The sequence below is a fragment of the Peromyscus eremicus genome, chromosome 1 (genome assembly GCF_949786415.1).
Source record: "Peromyscus eremicus chromosome 1, PerEre_H2_v1, whole genome shotgun sequence".
Classification (NCBI taxonomy): domain Eukaryota; kingdom Metazoa; phylum Chordata; class Mammalia; order Rodentia; family Cricetidae; genus Peromyscus; species Peromyscus eremicus.
In genome coordinates, this window is record NC_081416.1 from 94,384,996 (window position 1) to 94,411,326 (window position 26,331).

General features: G+C 42.6%; 1 protein-coding gene and 1 pseudogene across 1 annotated transcript; both read right to left on the reverse strand.

The window, feature by feature from the left end:
• Positions 1–1,897: 1,897 nt before the first annotated feature.
• LOC131900536 (cell division cycle 5-like protein) lies at positions 1,898–4,688 on the reverse strand (annotated as a pseudogene).
• A 2,090-nt stretch (positions 4,689–6,778) lies between these two features.
• Positions 6,779–11,357, reverse strand: LOC131900540 (splicing factor U2AF 35 kDa subunit-like). Its single transcript, XM_059251813.1, has 2 exons — positions 11,250–11,357; positions 6,779–7,632 (listed from the first exon to the last, which is right to left on the reverse strand). The coding sequence occupies exons 1-2, from the start codon at positions 11,291–11,293 to the stop codon at positions 6,966–6,968; spliced, it is 711 nt and encodes a 236-aa protein (XP_059107796.1). The 5' UTR covers positions 11,294–11,357; the 3' UTR covers positions 6,779–6,965.
• Between the last annotated feature and the right edge of the window lie 14,974 nt (positions 11,358–26,331).

Below are 26,331 nucleotides of genomic sequence, written 5' to 3' on the forward strand. Positions count from 1 at the left end.
GTTCCCTATGGAAACTAAGTTTGGAAATGTAAGTAGCAATAGTTTGTATCCTGCAATCCCAGCATGTGGTGGAGGTGGAGGAAAATGAATCAGGAGTTTAGGGCCAGCCTAGGCAAAATAGTGAATTTGAAGTCAGGCTGAGCTACAAGAGACACTATCTAAAACAATGAAACAAAGCCAGGAAGAGGAGGAGGAAGACGTTTAAGTAGCATGCTCAAGTTCACACAGGTAGTCAGCAGCACAGATGGCCTGTGTGAGTCTCAAGCCTGGCTGTTGATCACTTTTCCACTGCAGATGGCCTGGGTGAGAACCCAGGTCACAAAGTGGTTCAGATGGCCAGAAAGAGCAGTTTTGATCTTGTCCCTTCTCCAGCCTTGCTGGATGCAGTAGACCCTGACTTTGTTTTCTGCATGTGAAGATGGGAGGGCAAAGCTCACCAAGCAACTGCTGGGTGTCCCATGGAGTATGCTGTACTTAATGTGGTTTGTTTTTGTTTTATGTGTATGGGTGTTTTGTCTATATGCATGTCTATAGACCATATGTGTTCAGTACTCCAGGAGGCTAGAAGAGGTCATCGGATCCCCTGGGACTGAAATTACAGATGGTTGGGAGCCTCAATATGGGTGCTAAAAACTGAACCCAAATTCTCTGCAAGAACAGCAAGTGCTCTTAACTGCTGAGGTATGTATCTGGTTCCCAAATAATGTACTTTTAATTATTACTATTACTAGTTAAAATCCTTAATATTATTATTATCCTGAATTTATAGGCAAGAATATCAAAATTCTGAGGCTCCAGTCACATGCTCAAGGTCACACCACTAGTAAGCTATGGAGAAGAGATTCAAATCCAGGTTAGGGGACCTTCAGAGACTTAAATTCAACTGCTACAACGTGCCTCCCCATGATTCTCATGTCAGAATTGCCCTACAGGAGTCCTTCACTTTTTTTTTTTTTTTTTTTTTTTGGTTTTTCGAGACAGGGTTTCTCTGTGTAGCTTTAGAGCCTGTCCTGAAACTCACTCTGTAGCCCAGGCTGGCCTCAAACTCACAGAGATCTGCCTGCCTCTGCCTCCCGAGTGCTGGGATTAAAGGCATGCACCACCACCACCCGGCTTGTCCTTCACATTTTTATAACAACTTCTGGAGACTTTTATGATCACCTTGGACAGTCAAATACACATTCTAAAGTGAGTATTTATGGTGCCTAGGAAAGTCAAACACACAACTTGAAAACAAGTTATATGTGACTTCCTAAAGAATTGTTTAAAGACCAGGGGATTACACAGACTCCAAGCAACACACTCTGCTCCTGAATTCTGCTCAGCTGGTCTCACCTCCTAAGCAGCGGCATTGCCTCCTGGCTCTCTCCTGCTGCACTTCCTCTCCTACTTCTACAATTCTGTCTCATGCCCATATGTGTTATCTTCTGCCAACAAAGATGCTAATTTCTCTATCTGCAGCTGTCCGATTTCAGACTTTGCACGTAAACCTCCAGTAACAGCACCTACGTTTTCCCCCACTTGATAGTTAGGAATAAGTATTGTTCTCCATTGCCAACTTAAAGCACAGTGCTCACCCCAAAGGCAGTAAGACATGGTTCTTTTCTGAGTCAAACATGAGTGAGGACAGCCTGGGAACACAGATTCAGGTTGACCTGGAAGGATGTAGTCACGTGTCTTTTTATACTCATGGAACAAAAGAATGTCATAAATCAATGCATTTGACAAATGCATCATGGAGACATCAGGTAAGTGGGTTAAAACAAAATGAGGAAATCTCAGCAATAGGTTTTAGATGTTCTCTTATGCCTTTCTTAGCTCCTGAGGTGGTAGAAGCTAGTGGTCTGCTAAGAAGACATTCCAACTAGTTCTTCTGTGGCAGAGCATCAACTGTGCTTCAGAACTTTGCCTGAAGCTCTTTCTCTCATTCTTGTTGCTGCTGTACATCTTCTTTTAGACACTCTAGCTCTGAGGACTGGCAGAGTCTTCATGTTTCCTGAGTTCTTCAAAAGTGCAAAGTTTCAAGAGAGCCTGTTCAATTTGGTCCCAAAAGTCATCCAGCTTACTCATGAGCCCCATAGCAGGAGAGTGGTAACTGCCAAACAAAATGTTCATCTTCTTTTCCATCTCTGCAGCTCTCTTGGCTTCTGTTGTCATGTAACCCCTGTTTATCTCAAGTCTCTTTTCAAGTGATCCAATTCTGGCCTTTTTGGCAACTTTTTGCCCTTGTATAGCAGCTCTGAACAGGAAGATACAGCACTTGACTGTGGCATTCTTTCCACACCTGGTTGTAAGCTTCACTGGAGAATTCTCCAAGGTTCATTCCTTGTTTTACCATGTCCATGTATTGCATGAGAACATCCTGGGCCTTTTTCAGTTTCTTTGGAGAACTTCTCATAAGGGCTATGCTCAAGATAGGTAATGTAATTTGTTGGTACCAATCCAACAGTTTTTCCCCTTTTTATTTCCAGACGGCTCATAGGGGTGATGTAGGTCATAATGAAGCATAGTCATCAATTCTTTTTTGATTAATTCTTCACTTCTCTGTAAATCTTTTAGAGGTAGTTTATATTTACAGGTCTTAAAACAGTTTCCTTTACTTCACACACTCGTGGTATATCCTTCTAAACAGCTTTGTGCATTTGTTTCATTTCCTTTACATGCTCAGCTTCTCATATGGCCTGCTTTCCAGCATCCACATCAGCAGTATCTTCAATGTAGGAATCATCTATTTCATGCTCTTCCAGCTCCTTCTCAGCATTTTCTGGTAGAACCATTTGAAAAGCTTTCTTAGGAGCAGAGAGGCCCACCAACCCTAGTTGGAGATGTTCACAAGATTCTCTTTCCATGGCTTCACATAAGAGGACTCACTATAGTCTACCATTCCATCCTCTGGACTAATGTTTAACTAGTGTCTAAATGGTGTTCTACCTAGGGTGGCATTAGTGATTGGTTTGGATTTTGATCCACTTTGGGGAATCAGCACTTCAGCTCCATTTGGAGGAGTCCTGAAAGGGGGAGAAAGAAGCCTATGTGAACTTACTTGGGGTCAGAGAACAGAACAGCCACTATATTAAACATAGAGGTTAGGCAGTGGCAGCACATACCTTTAATCCTAGCATTCCAGAGGCAGAGATCCATTTGGATCTCTGTGAGTTCAAGGTCACACTGGAAACAGCCAGGCATGGTGGCACAAACCTTTAATCCCAGCACTTGAGATCTTATGTCTTGCTTGGTAAAGACACACACCTTTATCCCACGAAGTGATGGCAGGAAGCAGAAAGGTATATAAGGCGTGAGGACCAGGAACTAGAAGCTTTTAAGCTTTTAGTAGCAGGTCAGCTTAGATTGATTCGGATGAGGACTCAGAGGCTTCCAGTTTGAGGAAACAGTATCAGCTGAGTTGTCGAGGTGAGGTTAGCTGTGGCTTGTTCTGCTTCTCTGATCTATCAGAATTCACCCTAATACCTGGCTCCTGAGTTTTTTATTAATAAGACCCTTTAAGATGCATGTTATATATGTGGAGTCTGCACAACCGGCTGCTGTGGGGTCATACCAGAGAAGACACTCTCATGCAGTGGGGTATTAAGCCCATGTTTCAGTGGAGTGTCCACATTGGTCAAGGCCATGAGGTTCTGAGAATCCTGCAGAACCTGTCTTGGGAAGCCAGTGTCAGTGGTGTTCTCAGAGCGACGTCATTGTTTATGACATTGTACTCAGACAGGATAGTGCAGGAAGTAGAGTTTGTTATTCCAGACTCCTCTGCAGTCTGCTGAGCAACTTCACTGGCCTGGCCTACCTTGACAAACTTGCTAGAGTTCTGTATCTGAAATCTGAGGGGCAGGCAGCGCTAGTTTCTCTTTTTAGGAAACGCAGAGATCCCAAGAGTTTGAAGAATAGCTAATGGCAAATCAGATTCTTTTTTCCTTTTAAAATCCCGTTTCTCTTTTCTTAGTCTCTTCCTTCTATTTCAGATCTTACTCCCCATCAAGATCCTGCTGTCATCATTTCCTGAAATCTACATCAAGGGCCTGGTAATTCTCCTCAGAAGTATTATAAAAACCAAGAGCAGGCTTCTGTGCAAATGGGATTTCGGCATTGTAATCAACTCCTCTTCTTTTTCCTTTTACTCAAAGCTCTTGTCTTTTCTGAAGGGCAGCAAGGCTTTCTTTCAGCTGTTTATCATTTGCTTTCCTCTCAGCCTTCTTTCTTTGAGTATTGGCCAGGTGCCTCAGAAAGCATCTCATGTTCATCCTCATCCATATAAATTGGATTTGGCCGAGCTGGTTTTTGTTTCTGGATTTGGATATCTCCTCAGGCTTGAGTTTTGGTAGTTATGTTGTTTCCTCTTCATTGTGCCTTTGGGCACATTTGTACAGGAGGAATTCATAGTATTACAAGTACCAGGCTGCTGTTCTTCCAATGATTGGAGGGATGGTACTCCACAGCGTTGGCATCAGCTTGGCCAAGTACAAGAGTTTTTCCTTCTCTTCTCTAGACCATTCAGTTTTTTTAATACTTGGCTCCAGCCATTCATAACATCTGGGTTTGTAATGCTTTGCTGATTTCCTATGCAGCAATGAGGCAATCATGGAACACTGGTTTTCCCCATTTTTCACTAATACTGCATTTAGAATTTCATCCTTGGTATTTCTCGACACACACCCTTTGATCATAAACCGAGGCATCTTGGTGTCTGAGTGTCCTGGTAGGTGCTAAGAAGAAAAAAAAAAAAAACAAAAAAAAAACCTAGGATCTTAGAATTCAGTTAGTGGAACATTTATGTAGCAGGTAGGAGGCCCTAAGTTCACTCCATAGCACCACATAAAATGCAGTTAAACAAATAACCAGCCATTATCTGTAATGATTGCTTCTTCCTCCTTATGAGGACCACTTCAGATTTGACAGGATTTAAAGGGACATTAGAGAAACTACTAACTCAAGTTTAGAGGTGAAGATTAGAGTCTTTAGGAAAGTCTAATGTGCTAATATCAGCATCTAACCTTCCTTAATTTATCTCTGATTTATGGTTGCTCATCTTTCATTTGTCAAAAGTGTTTCTTTCAGAAGTGAAGCCTCTTGGGGCCCAGAGAGATGGGTTAGCAGTTAAAGCACCTGCTGCTCTTTCAGAGGACAGGAATTTGGGTCCAGCACCCATATTACATAGACGACAACAACCTGTAATTCTAGTTCAGATCAGATGGTGTGACATGCTCTTCTGCTGGCATTTGTGAACACCTTTAGACACATGTACACACACACACACACACACACACACACAGAGAGAGAGAGAGAGAGAGAGAGAGAGAGAGAGAGAGAGAGAGAGAGAGAGAGACAGAGAGAGACAGAGAGACAGAGAGACTTTTTGATAACCCATGTGGAAAGGACAGAATACTCTCTATCCTGACAGAGGCACAAGTCACAGTCAACAAAATCCTTTGCAATAGTAAAACCTGTATTCTCACAATGAAAGAATTTTATCTGAACCAGTAAGAATTTGTGTCTTTACAAAGCTGTAAGACAGTAGTAGAAAATTTCATGTAATATAGAGAAAGCTATCTTTGGTTTGGTTTCATTTCTGAGGCTGAGTCTCACTTCCCAGCCTAGGCTGATTTTTAACTCAGTGGTAAAGGTTCCATCTCTGCCTCCCAAATACTAGAAATATAGGCATCAGCCACCACCACACCTAGCTTGAGAAAAAGGCATTCTTCCTAACACAACATATAGCAAATTATTTCAGTTTGGGGATATAATCTAAAAGTGAGTAATTTTCTTCTTAACAAAGCTTGTTTGTGCAAATCTTCACATTCTCCCAGCCATATAGGCTCTAAGGCACATTAGACCATTTAGAAAGTGCATGAAAACCTTTAAAGCTCTTGGGTCACATGTTTGCAAGTTCATTTCCTGATACCAAGCCTCACTTTTTAGCCTAAAGCTGTAGGGAACAGCTTTACTCACATTACTCATATGATGAACATTTTGATTTTAGGCAAAAAAGAAAAAGAAAGTACCCACAGACATAAGCATTTCTCAAAATATAACAGCACACTGACATTCTAGGCACAAGTTTCTGAAAGACAGATAGCTAATGAGGTTATACTTCTGCTGTGTCTTGCTCTTCATTTAAGGCAAATCTCAATCCAAAGACAACTCAACCTGTTGAACCAAGACTTTAATATCCAACAGCCTCAGAGGCAGGAACAGTTGACTGGGATTGGTAGAATTAAACCAGAATTATATAAGCAGAGGTCACTGGACAGAGAAGACAAGAGTAACAGCAACGCCTGTGGGAAAATGAACTTCATTTTAAACTATGACTGCACTTGAAACAGTTCATCCTGAAGACACAGAGATATCAATTTGCCAGCCGAGGACTTCTCTGGGGCTTCAGATCCTTATGTTAAGATCAACTTGCTTACTAACAGGACAACTAAACTGTTAAGTTTTGAATCCCCGTCATTGGTTTTTCTGCTGCTACTGATGTAATAAGCCAATCAAGCTAAATTAATAAATCCAGGTTTAATAAACAGAGCAAGAAATCCTAGGTGACCCTTGGGAAGGCAGGCTAGGAATCACATGACAAATAAGGCTGCTGGGTCCTGACCAGCCCCGGGGGGGTTTCTGGAGGCATGGGCTGTTGCTTGGTAAGCTTTTTGAAAGGGGTAGGGTCTGGGGAGAGAGAGGTGGGGGTTTCACCTAATCATCCCAGACTCTTTGGGTATATGGATGCCAGGGGCTGAGGTAGAGCTTACACCAGAACAGAAACACCAGACTAAAGTTCACAGGAAGACCCTGAACCCTATATTTAATAAGCTATCTTTTCTTATTTTATCACTACAAATTTTATTCAAAAACTCATCTTTTTTGGTTGTTTTTAAAAAACAAAAACAAAAAACTCCCAATATGAACTGGCTTGTCAACCAACTACAACACTGTCTAGCAGACACAGCTATAAACAGCTGGGCTCAGAATCTCCCGTATCTCTTGAGGTATCTAGACTGCCTCCTGTAATGCTCTCGTCCTCCATCTCCTCTGCTGCCACCATGCCTTATGTCTCTGGATGGAGAATGCCTTTCCCGGGATCGGGACCTGGATCTATGCCTCTTGCACTGGCGCTGAGACAGCTTCCTTTTGAGCTCTCTTGAGATTGGCTTCAGATGCATGAAGTTGCAGAAGCCCATTCTTGTGCACTCGCCCATCTCATACTGGTGGCAGCAGGCTTCCCTGAAGTCAGTAACTGGGGACAGCTCTGAACGGATTGGCTGCCCATTAAACCAGCGGTTATTCAAGTCCATCACAGCTTTCTCTGCATCCTCCTCATAACGAAACTTGACATACACATTCCCCACCAGGTGGTCTCCTAGGTTGTCACAGACGTTCATCTCTTCAACCTGTCCATACTTTTCTTCCATCTCAGTGAAGACTTCCTCAAAGAACTCATCATAGTGCTCCTGCACCTCCCAGTCACTCATAGCACAGCACAAACCACCAGTAGACTGGGCAGAGTTTTGAGGGTTATGGTAAATATTCAAGAGGGCAATGGTCTGGCTGAAGGTTGGTTTATTGTGCAACCGCGAACATTTATCTCCATGACGACATGCTCCAGTTTTGAAATAAAATGAACAGTTGACTCTGTAAGGAAATAAGAGTAATAAGAACTGATTATTTCTGGGGAGATATGGCAGAAACATCATTAACACGATCCTATTTCCCAGCTACTTGTCTTCCAATCACAGAAGTTTGGCAGCTCTTGGTGGCTGTGTTTCCTCTTGCAGGCAGTATGTTAGAGGTCGTAACTCTAGCTCCCTACAGAAGTGTTCTAATTGTAACCTGCTTCCTACAATGCCAACAAGGCACTATTCCAAAAACTTAGATGTGTATTCTTATTCACAGGCCTAAGTGTGGTGATATATAGTGTACTCTAATAAACTTGCCTGAGGATCAGAGCACAGAACCAGTAACTACTTTAGAAATAGAGGTCAGGCAGAGGTGGCACACACCCTTAATCCTATCACTCAGGAAGCAGAGATCTGTCTGGATCTCTGTGAGATCCACAATGGAAACAGAGCCAGGCACTGGTGGAACATATCTTTAATCCTAGTACTGGGAAGCACACCTCTAATCCCAGGTAGTGATGTCTGGGCAGAGAAAGGTAATATAAGGCGAGAGGAAACAGGAACTCACTCTCTTCGGGATGAGTATTTCATGGAGGTAAGAACTAGTTGCTGGCTGCTCTGCTTCTCTGATCTTTCAGCTTTCACCCTGATATCTGCCTCTGGGTTTTTTTTTTTTTTTTACTAAAAGACCATCTAAGATTCCACCTAAGCACTATCGTTATCTAAAGAAAACAGAAAACAAAGTCCAGGTTCTCTCTGGTCTGAAGCTAGTAGATCTCTTGGAAACCTCATTGCAAACATACTATTTGGAGACCCAGCTTGCCTTAGAAACCACACAGCAGTACATGTCTGCCACAGAGCCTCTTTAGTAGTGCTCATATACTCCATGGAACCACAACCATCCAAAACTATCATGTGCTGGGTGGTCTGTAAGATCTGTGATATCAACTGTTACCTGTGCAGCTTCCCTATTCAGTTGTCAGCTACAGAGGGAGGAATGCTGTCCCACAGACACTTTTAGCAAGAGCCACATGCTTAGGTCCTCACCCTGAGGTAAAGACTGAAGGTCTCAATCTCAGTAAAATCTGGTGGACCATGAAGACCAGTTATCCTCTAGTTATGAGCAGATAGGAACAAATACAGTAAAGTCTGAGTTTATCAGGAAAGGAAAATGATTGCCAGTGACTTCCTTACTTCATGCAACCTAACTGGATTAGACAATATCTCTTTAGAAAATCAACGGAAAATAAAGAGCTTGTTGGACAAACCTCTGGCTGAAAATACACAAGGGCTCCACATGAAACTTCTCAATCCTGCACTCCCTGCAAACACTTTTGCTTCAGTCAATAAATTATCTGAAGTAATGAAATAAAAACTACAAGGAAGCTGGGTGGTGGTGGTGGTGGTGTATACCTTTAATCCCAGCACTCAGGAGGGAGAGGCAGGCAGATCTCTGAGTTTGAGGCCAGCCTGGGCTACAAATTGGGTTCCAGGACAACCAGGACTACACGGAGAAAACCTGTCTTGGAGGGTGGAGAGTACAAGGGAAAAGGGTGATTTCTACCAGACAAGCTGAATCTAAAAACATCCTAACTTATAATATCACAGCTAAATATTTTATTGGAAAAGACCCACTTTTTTTTTTTTTTTTTTTTTTGGTTTTTCAAGACAGAGTTTCTGTGTGTAGCTTTGTGCCTTTCCTGGAACTAGCTTTGGAGACCAGGCTGGCCTTGAACTCACAGAGATCCGCCTGCCTCTTGAGTGCTGGGATTAAAGGCGTGCGCCACCACCGCCCGGCAAGACCCACATTTTATTTCTTAAAAGATCCAAAAGTTATGAGGCATCCCATGTTCCTCTTTCTGATGACTGTTTCAGCTGAAATAACGTAAGTAACCTAGATTTACAAAAAAATAAATAAAATAAAAAAATAAAATAAATCTGAATTCCTTGCTGAGATACTCCTTCACTACACAGATATGAACACAGGGCCAGAACTACTAACTCCTGGTTCTTTAAGTCCCAGTCTTTAGGCATTTATAATGGAAGCCTCTCATGTCAGAACTGGCATGCATATTTGACTACATTCCAGGCCATCTTCTCTGTGACCTCAGAATTTAGGAAATTCACTCTTCCACAGCACAAAACAAATTTGCAAATATTTATTTATTGAGACAGAGTCTCTATGTAGTTCTGGCTGTCTTATAACCCACTATCTAGACCAGACTGGCCTCAATTTCACAGAAATCTCTGTCTCTACCTCCAGAGTGCTGAGACCAAAGGCATGTAGCACTATATCTTGCTTTGAATGTTTATTTTAAAGTACCTTAAAGGTTTTATTTTAAATTATATATTTATGGCTGGGATGTGGTGGCACACGCCTTCAATCCCAGCACTCAGGAAACAGAGGAAGGCGGATCTCTGGTTTCAAGGTCTACAGAGAGTGTTCCAGAACAGCTAGGGCTGTGAAGAGAAACCCTGTCTCAAAAAACAAAAAGTATATGTGGAGGTGGATGTGCATACCTAAGTGCAGGTGACTGTGGTAGCCAGAGACAAAGGATCTCCACAGATCTGGAGTTACAGATGGTTCTAGACACGAGTTTGCATTAAGTGGATTTGGGGAACCAAATTCCTGGCTCCTGCAAGAGCAGTTCACACTCTGAACTACTGAGCCAAATCTCTCCTGTCCCTTTACTGTATTTTAGTCATCCTCAACACAACCCATACAGCTCTCCTCCATGACTACTGAGAACCTAAATTTTATCCCATCTGATTTTCTAAAACTGAACTAGACCCTACACCCAGTAAAATGTCTCTACAGTGACTGCTGATTTGGGCATGAGACTTTTAAAAACATTTCCTCTTTCAAACACAGCAGACTATCTGTATAAAAGTGCCTGATCGGACAGCCTTCGTCCTAGGTAGTAGAATATTTTCAACAGTGAGAATTTGGCACCAAAAATGTTATCTATTGCAAATACAGAGGCTTCCTATCACAGACATCTGTATAAATCTTATAGGGAGCTTCAGGAACACCAAGATGGTGACTACTTACTCAGAGTAGACTAAGCCAGACATTTAATCTTTGGGTTTTCAAAGTAGGAATTATTCATCAAAGCCTCTCAAGACATTTCTGTCAGCCTAAACTTCAGTCAGCACACTGGAACTTAGTATGTGCCACGGTGGTATACAAATACATGTGAATTAAAGTTATTTCTTTCTCTTACTCTATGCCAACTTCAATTTAAAATGAATAGCAGCCCCCCAACCCCCACCCTTAGGCAGGAAGGTTTATTTGGTCGATACCGCTCCCAGTGATTAGCCCCAGAGACTGAGTTTTAGCAAGGACAGTACCACCGCACTTCTGACTGCACACTCAAAGCCCAAAGTTGTCAGAAATGTTTTACCTCGCTGGCTGCAGAAGTCAGGACATCAGTGGGAGTGCGGCGTGGGGCAGAGTGCCGCGTGCAACCTGGTATGGAGCCCTATGTAGCTCAAGGCCCACAGGGAGCCGCCAGCCAGGTCCCAAAGCCTGACCCATGAAGCGGGGGCGCACAGACGCGCGAGGCCGCCAGGGCCTCCCACTCGTTGCCATTCACCACCCGGCCCAAGCCCCGGTATGCCGCCCCTACTCACTTGTCTTTCTCGGTGCCAAAGATGGAAGCCAAGTATTCAGCCATTTTCCAGCAGACACCTACAACACAGCACCCGGAGCGCCAACTACTCTGATATCCTCTGAAGCCATCTCTGGACAAGAAAACGCTGTCCACGCCCATCATGCCGATGCGGTCCAATTGGGAGAGGCGCTCCTCTGCGGGGGTGGGATGAAGAACTCGCGGAGGCTCCGCCCCCGGCACTGACGCTAGCACACTCCTGAGGCCCTGGGGGTTCCCTTGCGTTGTATGCTGCATGGGTTGCTCCAGGCATGCTCAGAGCTCTCTTTCTCGGCTCCTGCTCTGGGACCTCGCCTTCGCCCCTTGCTGGTCCTCAGGCTCCGGGCCTCCCGCTATAGACAAGGACCCCTACTCGTCCTCCTGGAGGGATTTAAACCTATAGCATCCCCACAGTTACCAGCTCACCTTCAAGTTAACAACTTCCAGGCAGAGCCTAATCCCATTGTCTCCAGCTGAGACCCAGGCAGAGGGATTATTTGGTTTGATGAATTTAGCTGCTTTCTCTGGCTATAGAGCCTCTTCCACCTGAGGATGAACCATGGAAGAGGGAAGGCTGCTGGGCTGTGGGAATCTTAGGTCTCCATTCAGGCTCTCAGGAATTAACCTGGTTACTGGAACCAGAAGAGGTGTTTTTATTTCCTGTTCCCTAAAATGACCTTCAAACATGGAAGCTTCACTTCTCAGTGTGTGATTTTGACAGGTTCTCTCACCATGACTTGATTGGTCAAGTGGTTTTGAACCACTTTTTTTTTTTTTTTTTTTTTTTTTCTGAGACAGGGTTTCTCTGTGTAGTTTTGGTGCCTGTCCTGGATCTCTCCCTCTGTAGACCAGGCTGGCCTTGAATTCACAGAGATCTGCCTGCCTCTGCCTCCTGAGTTGCTGGGATTAAAGGCGTGTGCCACCACTGCCCGGCCTTAAACCACTTCTTAAACTTCCCTGAATTCCCCAGGGAGTGCATCCTTAGGAAGGATATTCTAATTCATTTTGACTCATGGTCTTCTTAGAGTTAAGGCAGCTGTGTGTTCTGTTTACCTGGCTCAGCACCTTAAAAATGGGCTCCTTAAAAATGGGCTCCTGGCCGGGCGGTGGTGGCGCCCGCCTTTAATCCCAGCACTCAGGAGGCAGAGCCAGGTGGATCTCTGTGAGTTCCAGGCCAGCCTGGGCTACAGAGTGAGTTCCAGGAAAGGCGCAAAGCTACACAGAGAAACCCTGTCTCGAAAAGCACCCCACCCCCCCAGTGAGTTCCAGGAAAGGCACAAAGCTACACAGAGAAACCCTGTCTCGAAAAGCACCCCCCCCCAAAAAAAGAAAGGGGGCTCCTGTACACTTGAGTTAATGTTTCTTAAACCTTGCACATTTCAAGATAAATTTGTGTCATGAGAATATCATACCTGCGACAGGGATAAAAAGCAGGAATGGATGTGAATTGTAGCCTCCAGTTGGATAGCACTCTGACTGGTGGATATAATGGGAACTATTATGATGACTTTAGCTCTAGATAGAGGCAGTCTTGTGAGCCCAAGGTCAGTTTTCAGGCTTCATGAGGGCCAAATAGTGTGAGTGTCATGTCTAGATCTTTTAGGACAGATGCATAAGACTGTAGTGAGGCAAAGACATAGCCATGTTCACAATGTATAAAAGGTGCAAGGTCAGGTCTAGGTCCCTTAGAATGTGAAAGCTCCTTCCTAATCACTGTATACATTTGAGCAGATAGTGACCTATGCACGATAGTTTGAAGGAGAATGGACCCTATAGGCTTATGTATTTGAATGCTTGGCTCCCAGTTAGTGGTCTGTTTAGGAAGGATTATGAGGCATGGCCTTGGAGAAGGTGTGTCACTGGCGGTGGGCTTTGAGGTTTCAAAAGCCCACTCCAGTCTCATGCTTGGTGCCTCCTGCTGTGGTTGAGATATAAGTTGTCAGCTACTGCTGAAGCCCCATGCCTGCCTGCCTCTACTGTCCCCACTATGATGGTCATGAATTCACCTTCTGAAACTGGAAGCAAGCCCCCAATTAAATGCTTCCTTCTGTAAGTGCAATAGAACAGCAATAGAACAGTAACTAAGCACTGTACAACCTACAGTGGGAAGACTTGGACATTATTTTCTCCTGATATACTTTTGAAAACATAATCAGGTGACTTGGGTTTGGTCTTATATGAGAAGTGAGTACATGGAGGACTTGGCTTATTGGTCTTAGTTCAGACTGCTGTTACAGAAAACCACAGACTGGTCAGTTTATTAATGACAAACCACAATGCCCCACAGTTCTAGACACTGAGAAGCCCTAGACCAGGATGCCAGCAGATTTGATATCTGGTGAATATTGCTTCCTTGTCCACAAATGGCTATCTTGTAGATGAAATGCACGAAGGACCTTTTTGTGAGAGGGAAGGATGAGAAATGATTTTGTTATGAGGGAACTAATCTTATCACCTTCAAAGGCCACACCCTCTGATACAATCACCATTATCATTGGAGTTACTGTTTTAACACCTGTTTGTTTGTTTTGAGATAGGGTCTCACATGGTCCAGGCGGGCTTGAACTTGCTCTATAGCCAAATCTTGAACCACCAATACTCCTGCTTTCAGCATCCAGCTCCACCTCAGATGGTATACGAATTTTGAGGAGACAAAACTATTTGGTCTGTGGTATTGCATTCCTAGTCTCCTATAATTCATGTTCTCTTCACTTGCAAAAAAACTTTCAATATATTCCAAAAGCTCCCAAGATTTAACCTATGTACTAGAAAGTTTTTTCAGATCCTGCCCGGCCCTGTCATCCTGCAGCCTCTTATAAAATAATCACTCAGGAGCTTAATATTATTTACAAACTGTACAGTCTAGGTCAGGCCTCTTGCTAGATAGCTCTTATATCTTAAAATAATCCATTTCTATTCATCTGTTTTGCCATCTGTTCCATGGCTTTACTGGTCTGCTGACATGTTGCTCCTTGGTTGGCAGGCTGGTGTCTCTCTAAACTCTGCCTTTCTCTTTCCTGTCTCTTTCCTTGAATTTCCCACCTGCCTCTAAGCTTCCTTTCCATAGGCCAAAGCAGCTTGTTTATTAACAAATGGGGACAATATATATTCACAGCAGATAGAAAGACATCCCCCAGCAAACCTATCTGAGCATTACTTCTAAACTTTAAAATGAAGACTCTCTTCTAAATGTCATTTAATCAGAGATAAGTAGAACTCAAGGTGTTACTCACTCTGAGGTACACTGCCTTCCTGTTGCAAACTAATGAAATCAACAATATAAGGTTTCCAAATTTTAGTGGTAGAATTAGATAGGCTAGGATAGCACAGCATAGCCTAGAGTAGCATAGAGATGTCCATTCCCAAAGGAGGAGACAGAGAAGAAAGGGGTATCAGATCCCAGCTGAGCCCAAACAAGGTAAACTCTATGAGATCTTAAGACTCATAAAGAATCCATTTTGGTTAGATGTTCTTTCTTCCAGGCATCCCGTGCCAAGGTCTGATATTTGGGAAGCACTAGGGTATTGTTCTCTCCTGGACACATGAAAACTTTTACTAGTTCTGCCAAGCATGCCTTGCATTCCCAAGGTTCTTCAGCTCCCCACACCCATGTTTCTCTGAGAGGAGGCCATCTGATGTACTAAAAGCAAGATTATGACCCCATCTTGAAAACTGAGGTTTGAGCTGGGCAGTGGTGGTGCACACCTTTAATCCCAGCACTCAGGGAGGCAGAGGCAGGAGGAACTCTGTGAGTTCCAGGCCAGCCTGGGCTACAGAGTGAGTTCCAGGAAAGGCGCACAGAGAAACCCTGTCTTGAAAAAAAAAAAAAAAAAGAAAGAAAGAAAAAGAAAAAGGAAAACTGAGGTTTGGCTTGGTTATCTCTCTCTGTCTTCTTCAGAGTCATCCTTCCCCGTTCCCATGAGACTAACACTATGGTCTTGTCTCATTAAGTACAGCTCTGACAGCTTTCCATCATTCCTTCTCATGTCTTCCTTCTGTTTTAGGCTGTCACCTTTTCAGCTGAAGTCACTGCTCAGGTGTGGTCCACACCTATATTAATTCCCTATTCATGGCTTGATTAGCCACACCCACTGTGATCTCAACATGCTTTCTCATTTTCTACCATGTTGAAAGACTAAGAATTTCTCAAACCTAAGCTTCATCCCTAATGGCTATCATTCACAGTGCTGGAAGGTGCTATGCACACTATCAGAGGAGAAGTTTTCACCCATCTCACCCATCTGTGAACCCTATGATCTACAATAACTATCTGCCTGGTAGTCACTGTATACAACAGTGACCCAAATGTTAAGGGAAGAGACAATCATTTTTTATTTGATTTAAGGAGATGGTGCAGGGGATGAATATAATCGAAATATGTTGCATGAAATTCTCAAAGAATAAAGAAAAGCATCATTTTAAACGAGATGTTTCCCAATCTTTAAGTTCTATTTTCTCTCTGCTTAATAAATTTGTCTTCAAGTGATTTCTATCATCTCTAAATTTTCTCCTAGACTTTAACCAGGAGTTAAACTAGTTAACCTAGACTTTAACCTTCAACACATTACTTAGAAATATCTGGAGCTAAATGTCTCATTTTGTTGTTTGCATATTCTGTCTTCCACAAAACCACTGTACATGAGCACAGTTCAGCCTGGATTTTTACACCATGCAGCAAGGACCATCTAACTCTAACAACTCACTCTTCATTACTAATAACTCACTCTTCGTTACCATCAGAGACATCGAGAGAATGTTCTTTACTTCCATGTGTCTGCCAATAATCTGTCCATCGTCACATGTGGATTCAGTAAGGGGATATTTGAACAGCTTTCTTTTCTTTCTCAGTTCTCGACAGAATCACCCTAACAGTCCATTCATAGATCTTTCCAGGCACCCATGTCAAAACTCTCCAGTATCTACTGTTTCCTCAGCCTTCCTACTTCCAGATATACACCTCAGTCTTAGTCATTGGAGGAGTCATCTGAATCCTATGTTTGGTTCCATGCTCCAACCTCCAGTATCTAGGAGTGCCCTGAATTGGGAATAGTAATACAAGAATTCTCCTGGATAGTAGTTTCTAAAGAGCAAGGACTAATCTTATTTTAAGCTTCGAGTTCAGTTCTTAGTATATTTCAGTTGTGTGAGGGAATCGCCTTCTCTTGTCCTCAGCAATTAAATCCACTAGGCACTGATCAGACTCTCAGTGTGTCTTCATAGCTGGACCACCTCATAAAGTCCTTACTGTTTAACTGGAGTGATCACTTAATGGTGGCAATATTAGATCTGAACATAGAGCAACCTGATCCTGAGACACATTATTAAAAAAAACACAATAATTTATACTTCTTTAGCACTAGTCATTTTAATTTTTAAAAAGAATTTTGGCATGTGTTGTGTTCTATGTTTATACATAATAGATTCATGTGAGTGTGTGGGTATGTGTATATGTAGAAGCTAGAGCAGGGTATCTAGTGTCTGTCTGTCTTTTATCGCCCTCTGTCTTATTCCTTTAAGACAGGGTCCCTCACTGAACCTGAGGTTCACTGTTTTGGCTGAGCTGGCTAGCCACTGGATCGACCTTTCTTTGTTTCCTGATGGTGGGGTTCTTCCCATGTGTAGCTAAACCCAGCATTTTTTTACATGGATAATTGGGATTTCAACTCAGGCCACATTGCTTACTCAGCAAGTGCTCTTATCCACTGCTCTATTACCCTTTTTCTTTGCACCAGGAACTTTCTAAGTAACCATTACAGACAACTCCAAGATGTAAAGACCGACAAAATTACCATGATAAATAAAGATATAGAGAAATTAACCTATGATTATGCAATCAATGTTGAGATGAAAATCATTTTTGTTACTGTGGCTTTGAGTAGGAGCCTTGTGTAGAGCTGACTGACTTTGAATTTGCTATGTAGTGGAGACTGGCTTGAACTTCTAATTTCCCTGTTTCTACTTCCCAAGTGCTGAGATTACAGGAGTGTGTCACCCCACCCACTTTAGAGACACACAATATAACTGGGACTTGCAGCTCTACTCATAACTGCTGTGCTGTAGTGTCTACAATTTAATTACAGAGCAATCTCTTGCATGATTGCATTTCTTAGACAAGTTCAGTCATTTTAACATCAAAGCATTTACTCTTATCCTGGAAACTATGACATGTGTCTTCTCCAGCATATCCTGGTGTTACCTGTATTAGGTCCTAAAGACATTTTTGTCTTAAGGTGGGGAAAGCATCTTATGTACTGAAAAAGATCACAGGAAACTCACACAAACTTACTCACTCTGGAATTAACTTGTAGGGATTAAGATTACCTTGTATGGATTAATCACTCATTGTGATCCATAAGCCAGATATATCAGATTCATTTGAGATTAGATATCCTTTTTTAAATTGGGGATTCTGAGCCAGGCAGCGGTGGCACACACCTTTAATCCCTGAGCTCAGGAAGCATAGGCAGAGGCAGATGGATCTCTAACTTTGAGGCCTGCCTGGTCTACAGAGTCTTTTCCAGGACAGCCAAGGCTACACAAAGAAATTCTGTCTCAGAAAAAAAAATGGAGATTCTGGACCTTCTCCAAGACTTATTAAATATGAATGAATGTCTAAGGTTGAAGCCAAAGATCAACATTGAACTCCATCAAAGCATTTTTACATTTTTGTTTCATTAGGAATTTGTCAAACATTTGAAAGTAGAGAGAATAATACTATAAAGTCCACATGTCACATATCAAAACTCAGTCATCAAATCCTATCCAGTGTTTGTTGGTCTATAAGTTGAAGCCAATACCATGCTTTGTAACACCTAGAATAGTTCCACATGTGCCTCTGACACAAAACATATTACTGTGGTCATCCTTAAGAATCATGAATAGCTGGGCGGTGGTGGCACATGCCTTTAATCCCAGCACTTGGGAGGCAGAGCCAGGCAGATCTCTGAGTTTGAGCCTGGTCTACAGAGGGAGATCCAGGACAGGCACAAAACTACACAGAGAAACCGTGTCTCGAACACCCCCCCCCAAAATAAAAGAATTATGAATAACATCCAATGTCATTAGATTTCCAGTTCACATGTTCCTTGTTTCCCACATTTGCTAACTAGGTAGTGTATTATATGCTCAATCAGGTCTCTGCTGCAGGTAGAACTGGCTGTTCCCTCGACTGTTACCCAGTTCCTGTGCTGTGGTTTTCTTCTACAGGTCTTCTGAGTTGAATAAAAATTTCTCTGTATATATGTTTCATTGTCATTTCCTATAGTCATCCATAAAGGGTTTCCACATGGAAGTAGCCCTTCTGACATCGTGCAGTTCTAAAAATGCCTCTAGCAGCTCTACACACCCTTTAGAAAGGGCCACATAGCTCTTGTGACACTTTCTTACACAGTCCCCTGCCTGTGTCACTGCCAGCCTTGAACTACACCTTGATCTTCCAAGCCCCAAATCACCATCTAATTATTTTTTGACCCATGGACAAAAGGACTGATTACACTGTCCTTATTCTTTAGAAAATATATCTCAGTATATTTTATCATTGTTCTTTTCCATCTTTAAAATATGCCAGTGAGCCTAGTGGAATTGGTGAACTCCAGGTCAGAAGAGACTCTGTCTCAAAAGATAAGAGGGAGTATTGGTGAAATTATTAAGGCCGCTCCACGTAGTTAAAAGGAAGAATTATTTAGTGGGTAACTTACAAATGAAGGGATAGGTAGGCCGCAGGGTCTGGCGAAGGTGTATCGCAGTCCAGAGGTGTTCTCTAGAGCTCTGCTCGGTCAACCTCCACCTTCCAGGGTCCTGGAACAGAGAGAGAGCTGGCCCATCCAGATCTAGGGTCTCCAGGGGCCTCCCTTGGCCCCACCTTGTAGGCGTGACAGTTGCCGAAGCTTCAATGGGGGTTGGAACTTCCAGATCAAAGCTGGAATGGCTACCTGCTACAAGGGAGAGTGACAGTGAAAGACATACAACATCAACCTATGTTCTACATGCACACACACACACACACACACACACACACACACACAAACACACAAACACACAAATTAAATACTAAGAAACTGGAATAATAATCCAACTTACCAGAAACTATATATAACAAGGAAATGCATGCAAATTACATTCAACTTAAAATTTTTTATCCAATATGCTACTGATTAAGTGTGTAAAAAGGAAGATTTTAACTTTGACATAGTAAAATTACATATAACAAAACAATTATCAAGCAAGAATTACAGTTACAATATCTAGTCTATTTATAATATCTAGTCTATTTGTATTTGGTAGAATTAAAGAAGATATCCTATCTATCCTATATTTGTAAGTCTAAGGTTTCATATCTAGCTTCTTTTATCATAACTAAGGAAATTATAACTATCTAGTCTAGTGCTGTGGGATGTCCTATATGCTGTAAATATATGTTGCTATGATTGATTGATAAATAAAATGCTGAATGGCCAGTAGCCAGGCAGGAAGGATAGTGTAGGTGGGACAAGGAGGAGGAGAGTTCTGGGAGGTGGAAGGCTGAGGCAGAGAGACTCTGCCAACAGCTGCCATGAAAAGCGAGATGTAAGGTAGCTGTAAGCCATGAGCTTTGTGGCAACTTATAGACTAATAGAGATGGGTTAATTTGAGATATAGGAACTAGATAGCAAGAAGCCTGAGCCAGTAGGCCAAACAGTTTAAACAATGTAAGTGTCTGTGTGTTTATTTTATAAGTGGGCTGCAGGACTTCAGGGGTTGGGGGGAGGGCTTGGTGGGAGGTAGACAGAAACTCTCCAGCTACACTAGATCGGAGCTCAAAAGCACCTCCCGTCTGAGGCTGATGATGTGTATTGTCTCATCTTCCATTGGCAGAACAAGTCAGTGTCCCAGACCAACACAGAGAATTCCGATTTAAACTGGATCCATGGGGGAGAGTATGACATGGGAGAGTGATCAGTAGATAACACACAGTGACCACCTCACAGTCCTAACCCCACTGTCTCCTACAGACCCCTCCTCCAGCCTTTGCAGCTGCTCTCCTTACAGTGTTTTTCAAAACAAAACTGCAGTAGCTAAAGAAGGAGTTTTGCCTGCATCTCGAGTACAGAAGGTATCAAGGGATTCCACTACTACGTGTAGCCTGGTTTGTGCTCAGATTCTACTATGGGGCCTGGGGATGGGGCTTGATGTCTGCGATGCCAGTTAATGTGACCCCAGGCAGCTGTTGTAGAAGTCTGTACCAATAGAGGCTTCACTTCACTATGTGAGATGTCACAGCCAAGTGGAGGAGCCGGAGGGTCATACCTTGTTCTTCGCTGCCCAACTGAGTCACAGATCTATGAAGCAAGATGATTAATGCCTTTACTTTGCCTCCATCAACTGTACAATCTACTCCTCCCACCTCCCTACCTGGGAAACTTTTTCTGTGTTTGTTAAGATTTGGGCATCCCAAACCATCTTTGACCTCACTATTAGACCAGGGATGCCATTGAAATCCTGGTCCTCCTGCCTCTCCTTCCCAGTTCTGGCATTACAGGCATGTGCCATTATGCTTGATCTATGCAGTGCTGGGAATTTAGTGCTGGATCACCTGCATACTGGGCAAGCATCCTGCCATCTAAGCCACTTCCCCAGCCCCGTCCTTGGGATTTTTCATTTTTGATTTGATTAGTGTTCCTTCACTGGTTAGTCTTGTGTTCGGTACTGATTAGCTTTTCTACAACTCCAGAAATTCCATCAAGTTACTCAGTGGTGATGCTATTTCTTGTAGGAAATTGCTTATCTTGTTTCAGTGAGATTTTGAGCTCAACTGATGCACTGAGACAGGAATCCCAGTGTTACAAGCAGAAATGTAACAGCGTTTTACCACAACAAAAGTTGACTGGGAGGCATGGGGGTATCCATTTGGTCCATCAGCAGCCTGGCAGCTGGCTCATTTCAAGAGCAATTTTCATAACAAAACTATTACCATTTTATCAAAACAATCAAAGTCATGGTGAAAATCATGGCTGGTAGTTGGTCAGCTTTATTCATTGGGTAAGTAGTGTAAATCCTACATGATTTGGCAGGAATGTAAACATTTCAGAAATCATAGACCACTTATGCATATTAACTTTTTAAATTTCTCCAGAATATGAACCTATGAACTCATGAGGTTTGTCATCCCACTGTGTCTTCTAAACTTAGCTTACTGTCTATCATATAATAGATATTCAGAATACTTCAAGGGGGTGCAGTGCAGATTTTTAAAAAATGACTGGTAGAGGCAAAACCTGGGGAGAGTTTTGGGGACGTGGGCCACAGAATGGACATGTAGGAACATTTTTTAAAGTAGTGGTGCCAGAGATGAGATCAGATTCATGCTTCAGTCTCTCTGAGACTGAGAGATAGGAACCTGAGAGATACTAGATTCCACCTTGAAAGGTATGAGTATATCTCTAGAATACTGTGTGGCCATGGGACTGTGCATTGCCATCTGTATCTCTTTGCCCTCATCCCTTCGTGGCATGCCTACAGACCTCTACTGTGGCTTCAGCATTGGCTTTTATTGTGGGATTTTCTTCTGGCTATTCAAACTCATTCTTCCTCCTACTCTGTAGGCTGAGTTGCTAGTATGAAATGTTCTTTAGAGCTGCCCTCAAGCCAATGACTGAAAAGAATGGTGGAGGAGCCCAGGACCTTCACTTCTTGGGTGGGATAGCTCTGAAATGCATGGAACTCCTCCAGCAGCTTAACGTGTAGCCCCCACTCTGATAACTGGCTTGATGATACACAACATATTACATCCCCAACTTTGCCTGTATGTGTTTTTTCTCCTTCTAAGAAAAACTTTTGCTCTTAAATAGATGCCCCAGGATTTGCTACTGGGGAAACTCAAAACTGGGATTGTCTGGATTATGAAGACCTAAGTGGTAGGTATTCTTGATGCTACAAAGCCCACTACACATGTGAGCTCATATCTTTAAAAATTAGTAATTCTGGATAGACATTTCGGTAGGCATGAGGTAACATGTATTTGTTGTCCTCATCTGTTTTCCACATGCACAATCTACTATCTTTTCTTGTGAGATAGGATCTTTCCTTGGTATTGAACTCACCAAGTAGGCTACGCTGCCTGGCCATTGAGCCCCAGAGATCCACCTATTTCCAACTTCCCAGTGCTGGGATTACAAGTGTGTGCTGCAACACACAGCTTTTGTTCTGTCGATTTCTTTGTTATATATTTATCTTGTTTTATGTATGTAAGTGTGGTGTGTGTACACCATGTGCATGCCTAGTACCTAAAGAGGTCAAAAAAGGGTGTTGGATAGCCTGCAACTGGAGTTACAGAAGGTTGTTGGCTGCCACATGGGTGCTGAGAACCAAACCCAGGTCCTTTACAAGAGCAGCCAATGTTCTTATCCACTGAGCCATAGCTCCATTCTTCTCAACTCAGATTTTTGTATGTTCAAAGCAAGCACTTTACTGATGTAATTTGTTTTGGAATGTGGAAAAAGGGTCTTCCTCCACATCCAGGGATGAGATTTTGCTTCTGCCTTTGAGGTATAAATGTCTCCATAATGTCCTCTCCAGCTCTCTCCCTTTACCAACAGGTAATCGCTTGTGGTTAGTTAGAATCAAACATGTAATTAATACTAATATCTCCATATTTTGTCTAAAGGAGTGCATATGTTGAGCAGAATGTTCCACTGTTAAATAGGTAATTCCATTTATTTTAAATTTAAATTAAAATGTGCTCCATAGGTTAGTTCTACAGACAGGAGTGCAGACAAAATTTTTCTGTGATGAATCTACAGCCAGAACTATAAAAACATGAAGGAATCCTGCTATGCAGAGTCTGAGTAGGGGTCTCATGTATCCTACACTGGCCTCCAACTTGCCATGTAGACAAGAATGACCTTGAATTTGGTTGCTTCCTAACCTCCACCTCCTGAGTGTTAGGATGACAGGCATGCACCACCATCCCCAGCTTTAAGTTGTGCTGAGACTGAACCCAGTACTTGGTGTTAGGCAAGCACTCTACCAACTGAACCACATTCCGAGGCCACACCTATTGGCTATCAAGGGTGCAATTTATTACATAAAGAGTACCATTAGCTAGTATCACCTGTTAGTCCTACTAACTAGTCCTTAGCCAGAATGGTATAAAATGACTTCACTGAAGTATAGACGACTGGATCTAACTTGAAAAGAAAGATGAAGAGCAGAGAGAGATGGAGCTGGTACCCTCATCTCTTCTGGTTTCTGCCTAGGGTAGGATGCTTGTTACTCTGTGCCAGTCCCTCTTGCACACAAAGTCCAGCAGAGCAAGATCAAAGCTCTGTTCTAGCTCCACAGCAGCTCCACTTCTGGATGAGGGAGTGGCCAGGCTACACTAATGGACAGCCAGTTTGATCACTTAAAAGCATCTCCTGCCTTTCTGACCTCCCCTAAATCATTAGGCACAAAAAATACCTTTAACATTCTGGATTTCTCTGGAAGAAATTATAATCTGCAGCAGATGCTTTCAGACTGCAGTCTTTGCATGTCTGGCCATTTTTGTACTTGGGATATGTGTCTGTTTGCTGTGTTGAGTGTGACAGGTACAAGTGATCCTTCTGTGACTGCAATCTTGGGGTATTATATGGGTGATTAGTGACCAGGGAGCTATTTTAGGATGAATCGGGATGTTCAGCATGAACACATCTGAGCTATAAAGAAGAGAATGATTTCAAAGTTTTGGGTGTGTAAATCCCCCTTTCACATGATTATTTCATAAGGTAGTCTCAAGGAAGGAAAGCAAATGCAAGAATCTGCTCTGCCTCTCCAACCAGTCACCAGTCCATTAGAAACAACTCAGATGTCCCTGTTACTTTCCACTAGACACTATTTTAATTCAGGTTATTGACTGGCTATTTAGCATATAGTCAGCACCCTGAGCTAAAAACAAGAAAAAGTAACCTTTGGTACAGCCTTATTTTAGGCATGTTGATGCAGACCTATAATGCCAGCAAGAGGGGTCTACTAGAGGCTGAAGAACAAGGACCACACATTCAAGGCCTATGTGGACTACAGAGTGAGTTTAAGGACAGCCAGAGAAACTGTTGAGAGCTTGTATCAGAGGAAAAAGTAAAAATAAACTGGGATCTTAGAATTCAGTTAGTGGAGCATTTATGTACCAGACAGGAGGCCCTGAGTTCACTCCCTAGCACCACATAAAAAGCAGTTAAATAAATAACCATATCTCAATGATTGCTTCTTTCTCCTTATGAGGACCAATTCAGATGAGACAAGATTTAAAGGGACATTAGAGAAACTTCTAACTCAAGCTTAGAGGTGAAGATTAGAGTCCTTTAGCAAAGTCTAATGTGCTAATATCAGCATCTAACCTTCCTTAATTTATCTCTAATTTATGGTCGCTCATCTTTAATTTCTTTGTCAAAAGTGTTTCTTTCAGAAGTGAAGCCTCTTGGGGCCCAGAGAGATGGGTTAGCAGTTAAGAGGACTTGCTGCTCTTTCAGAAGACTGGAATTTGGGTCCAGAACCCATATTGCATAGACGACAACCTGTAATTCTAGTTCAGATGGTGTGACAGCCTCTTCTGTTGGCATTTGTGGACACCTTTAGACACACGTACACACACACACACACATACACACACTTTTTGATAACCCATGTGGAAAGGACAGAATACTCTGTCCTGACAGAGGCACGAGTCACAGGCAACAAAATCCCTTGCAAGCACACATAACTGAGTCCTGAAAGTCTTTACAATAGTAAAACCTATATTCTCACAATGAAAGAATTTTATCTGAACCAGTAAGAATTTGTCTTTACAAAGCTGTAAGTCAGTAGTAGAAAATTTCATGTAATATAGAGAAAGCTATCCTCGGTTTGGTTTCGTTTCTGAGGCTGGGTCTCACTTTCCAGGCTAGACTGATTTTGAACTCAGGGGTAAATGTTCCATCTCTGTCTTCCAAATGCTAGAAATACAGGCATCAGCCACCACCACACCTAGCTTGAGAAAGAGGCATTCTTCCTAACACAACACATAGCAAATTATTTCAGTTTGGGGATATAACCTAAAAGTGAGTAATTTTCTTCTTAACGAAGCTTGTTTGTGCAAATCTTCATATCCTCCCAGCCAGATAGGCTCTAATGCACATTAGACCATTTAGAAAGTGCATGAAAACCTTTAAAGCTCTTGGGTCATATGTTTGCAAATTCATTTCCTGATACCAAGCCTCACTTTTTAGCCTAAAGCTGTAGGGAACAGCTTTGCTCACATTACCCATATGATGAACATTTTGATTTTAGGCTAAAAAGAAAGTACCCACAGACATAAGCACTTCTCAAAATATAACAGCACACTGACATTCTAGGCACAAGTTTCTGAAAGACAGATAGCTAATGAGGTTATACTTCTGCTGTGTCTTGCTCTTCATTTAAGGCAAATCTCAATCCAAAGACAATTCAACCTGTTGAACCCAGACTTTAATATCCAACAGCCTCAGAGGCAGGAACAGTTGACTGGGATTGGTAGAATTAAACCAGAATTATATAAGCAGAGGTCACTGGTCAGAAATGACAACAGTAACAGCAAAGCCTGCGGGAAACTGAACTTCATTTTAAACTATGACTGCACTTGAAACAGTTCATCCTCAAGATCCACAACCAGTCAATTTATTTGCCTGCCAAGGAATTTTGGACTTCAGATCCTTATGTCAAAATCAATGTGCTTCCCAACCGGAAAACAAAACTGTTAAGTTTTGAATCGCCCATCATTGGTTTTTCTGCTGCTGCTAATGTAATAAGTCAATCAAGCTAAATTAATAAATCCAGGTTTAATAAACAGAGCAAGAAATCCTAGGTGACCCTTGGGAAGGCAGGCTAGGAATCACATGGCAAATAAGGCTACCAGGTCCTGACCAGCCCTAGGGGGGGCTTTCTGGAGGGATGGGCTGTTGCTTGGTAAGCTTTTTGAAAAGGGTAGGGTCTGGGGAGAGAGAGGTGGGGGTTTCACCTAATCATCCCAGACTCTTTGGGCATATGGATGTCAGGGGCTGAGGTAGAGCTTCCAGTGGAACAAAAACACCAGACTAAAG

Coding starts and splice junctions, on each gene's coding strand:
- LOC131900540 (XM_059251813.1), bottom strand. CDS start 11,293: ATGGCTGAATACTTGGCTTCCATCTTTGGCACCGAGAAAGACAA. Junction 7,633..11,249: donor TTTGGCACCGAGAAAGACAA/GTGAGTAGGGGC, acceptor ATTTCCTTACAG/AGTCAACTGTTCATTTTATT.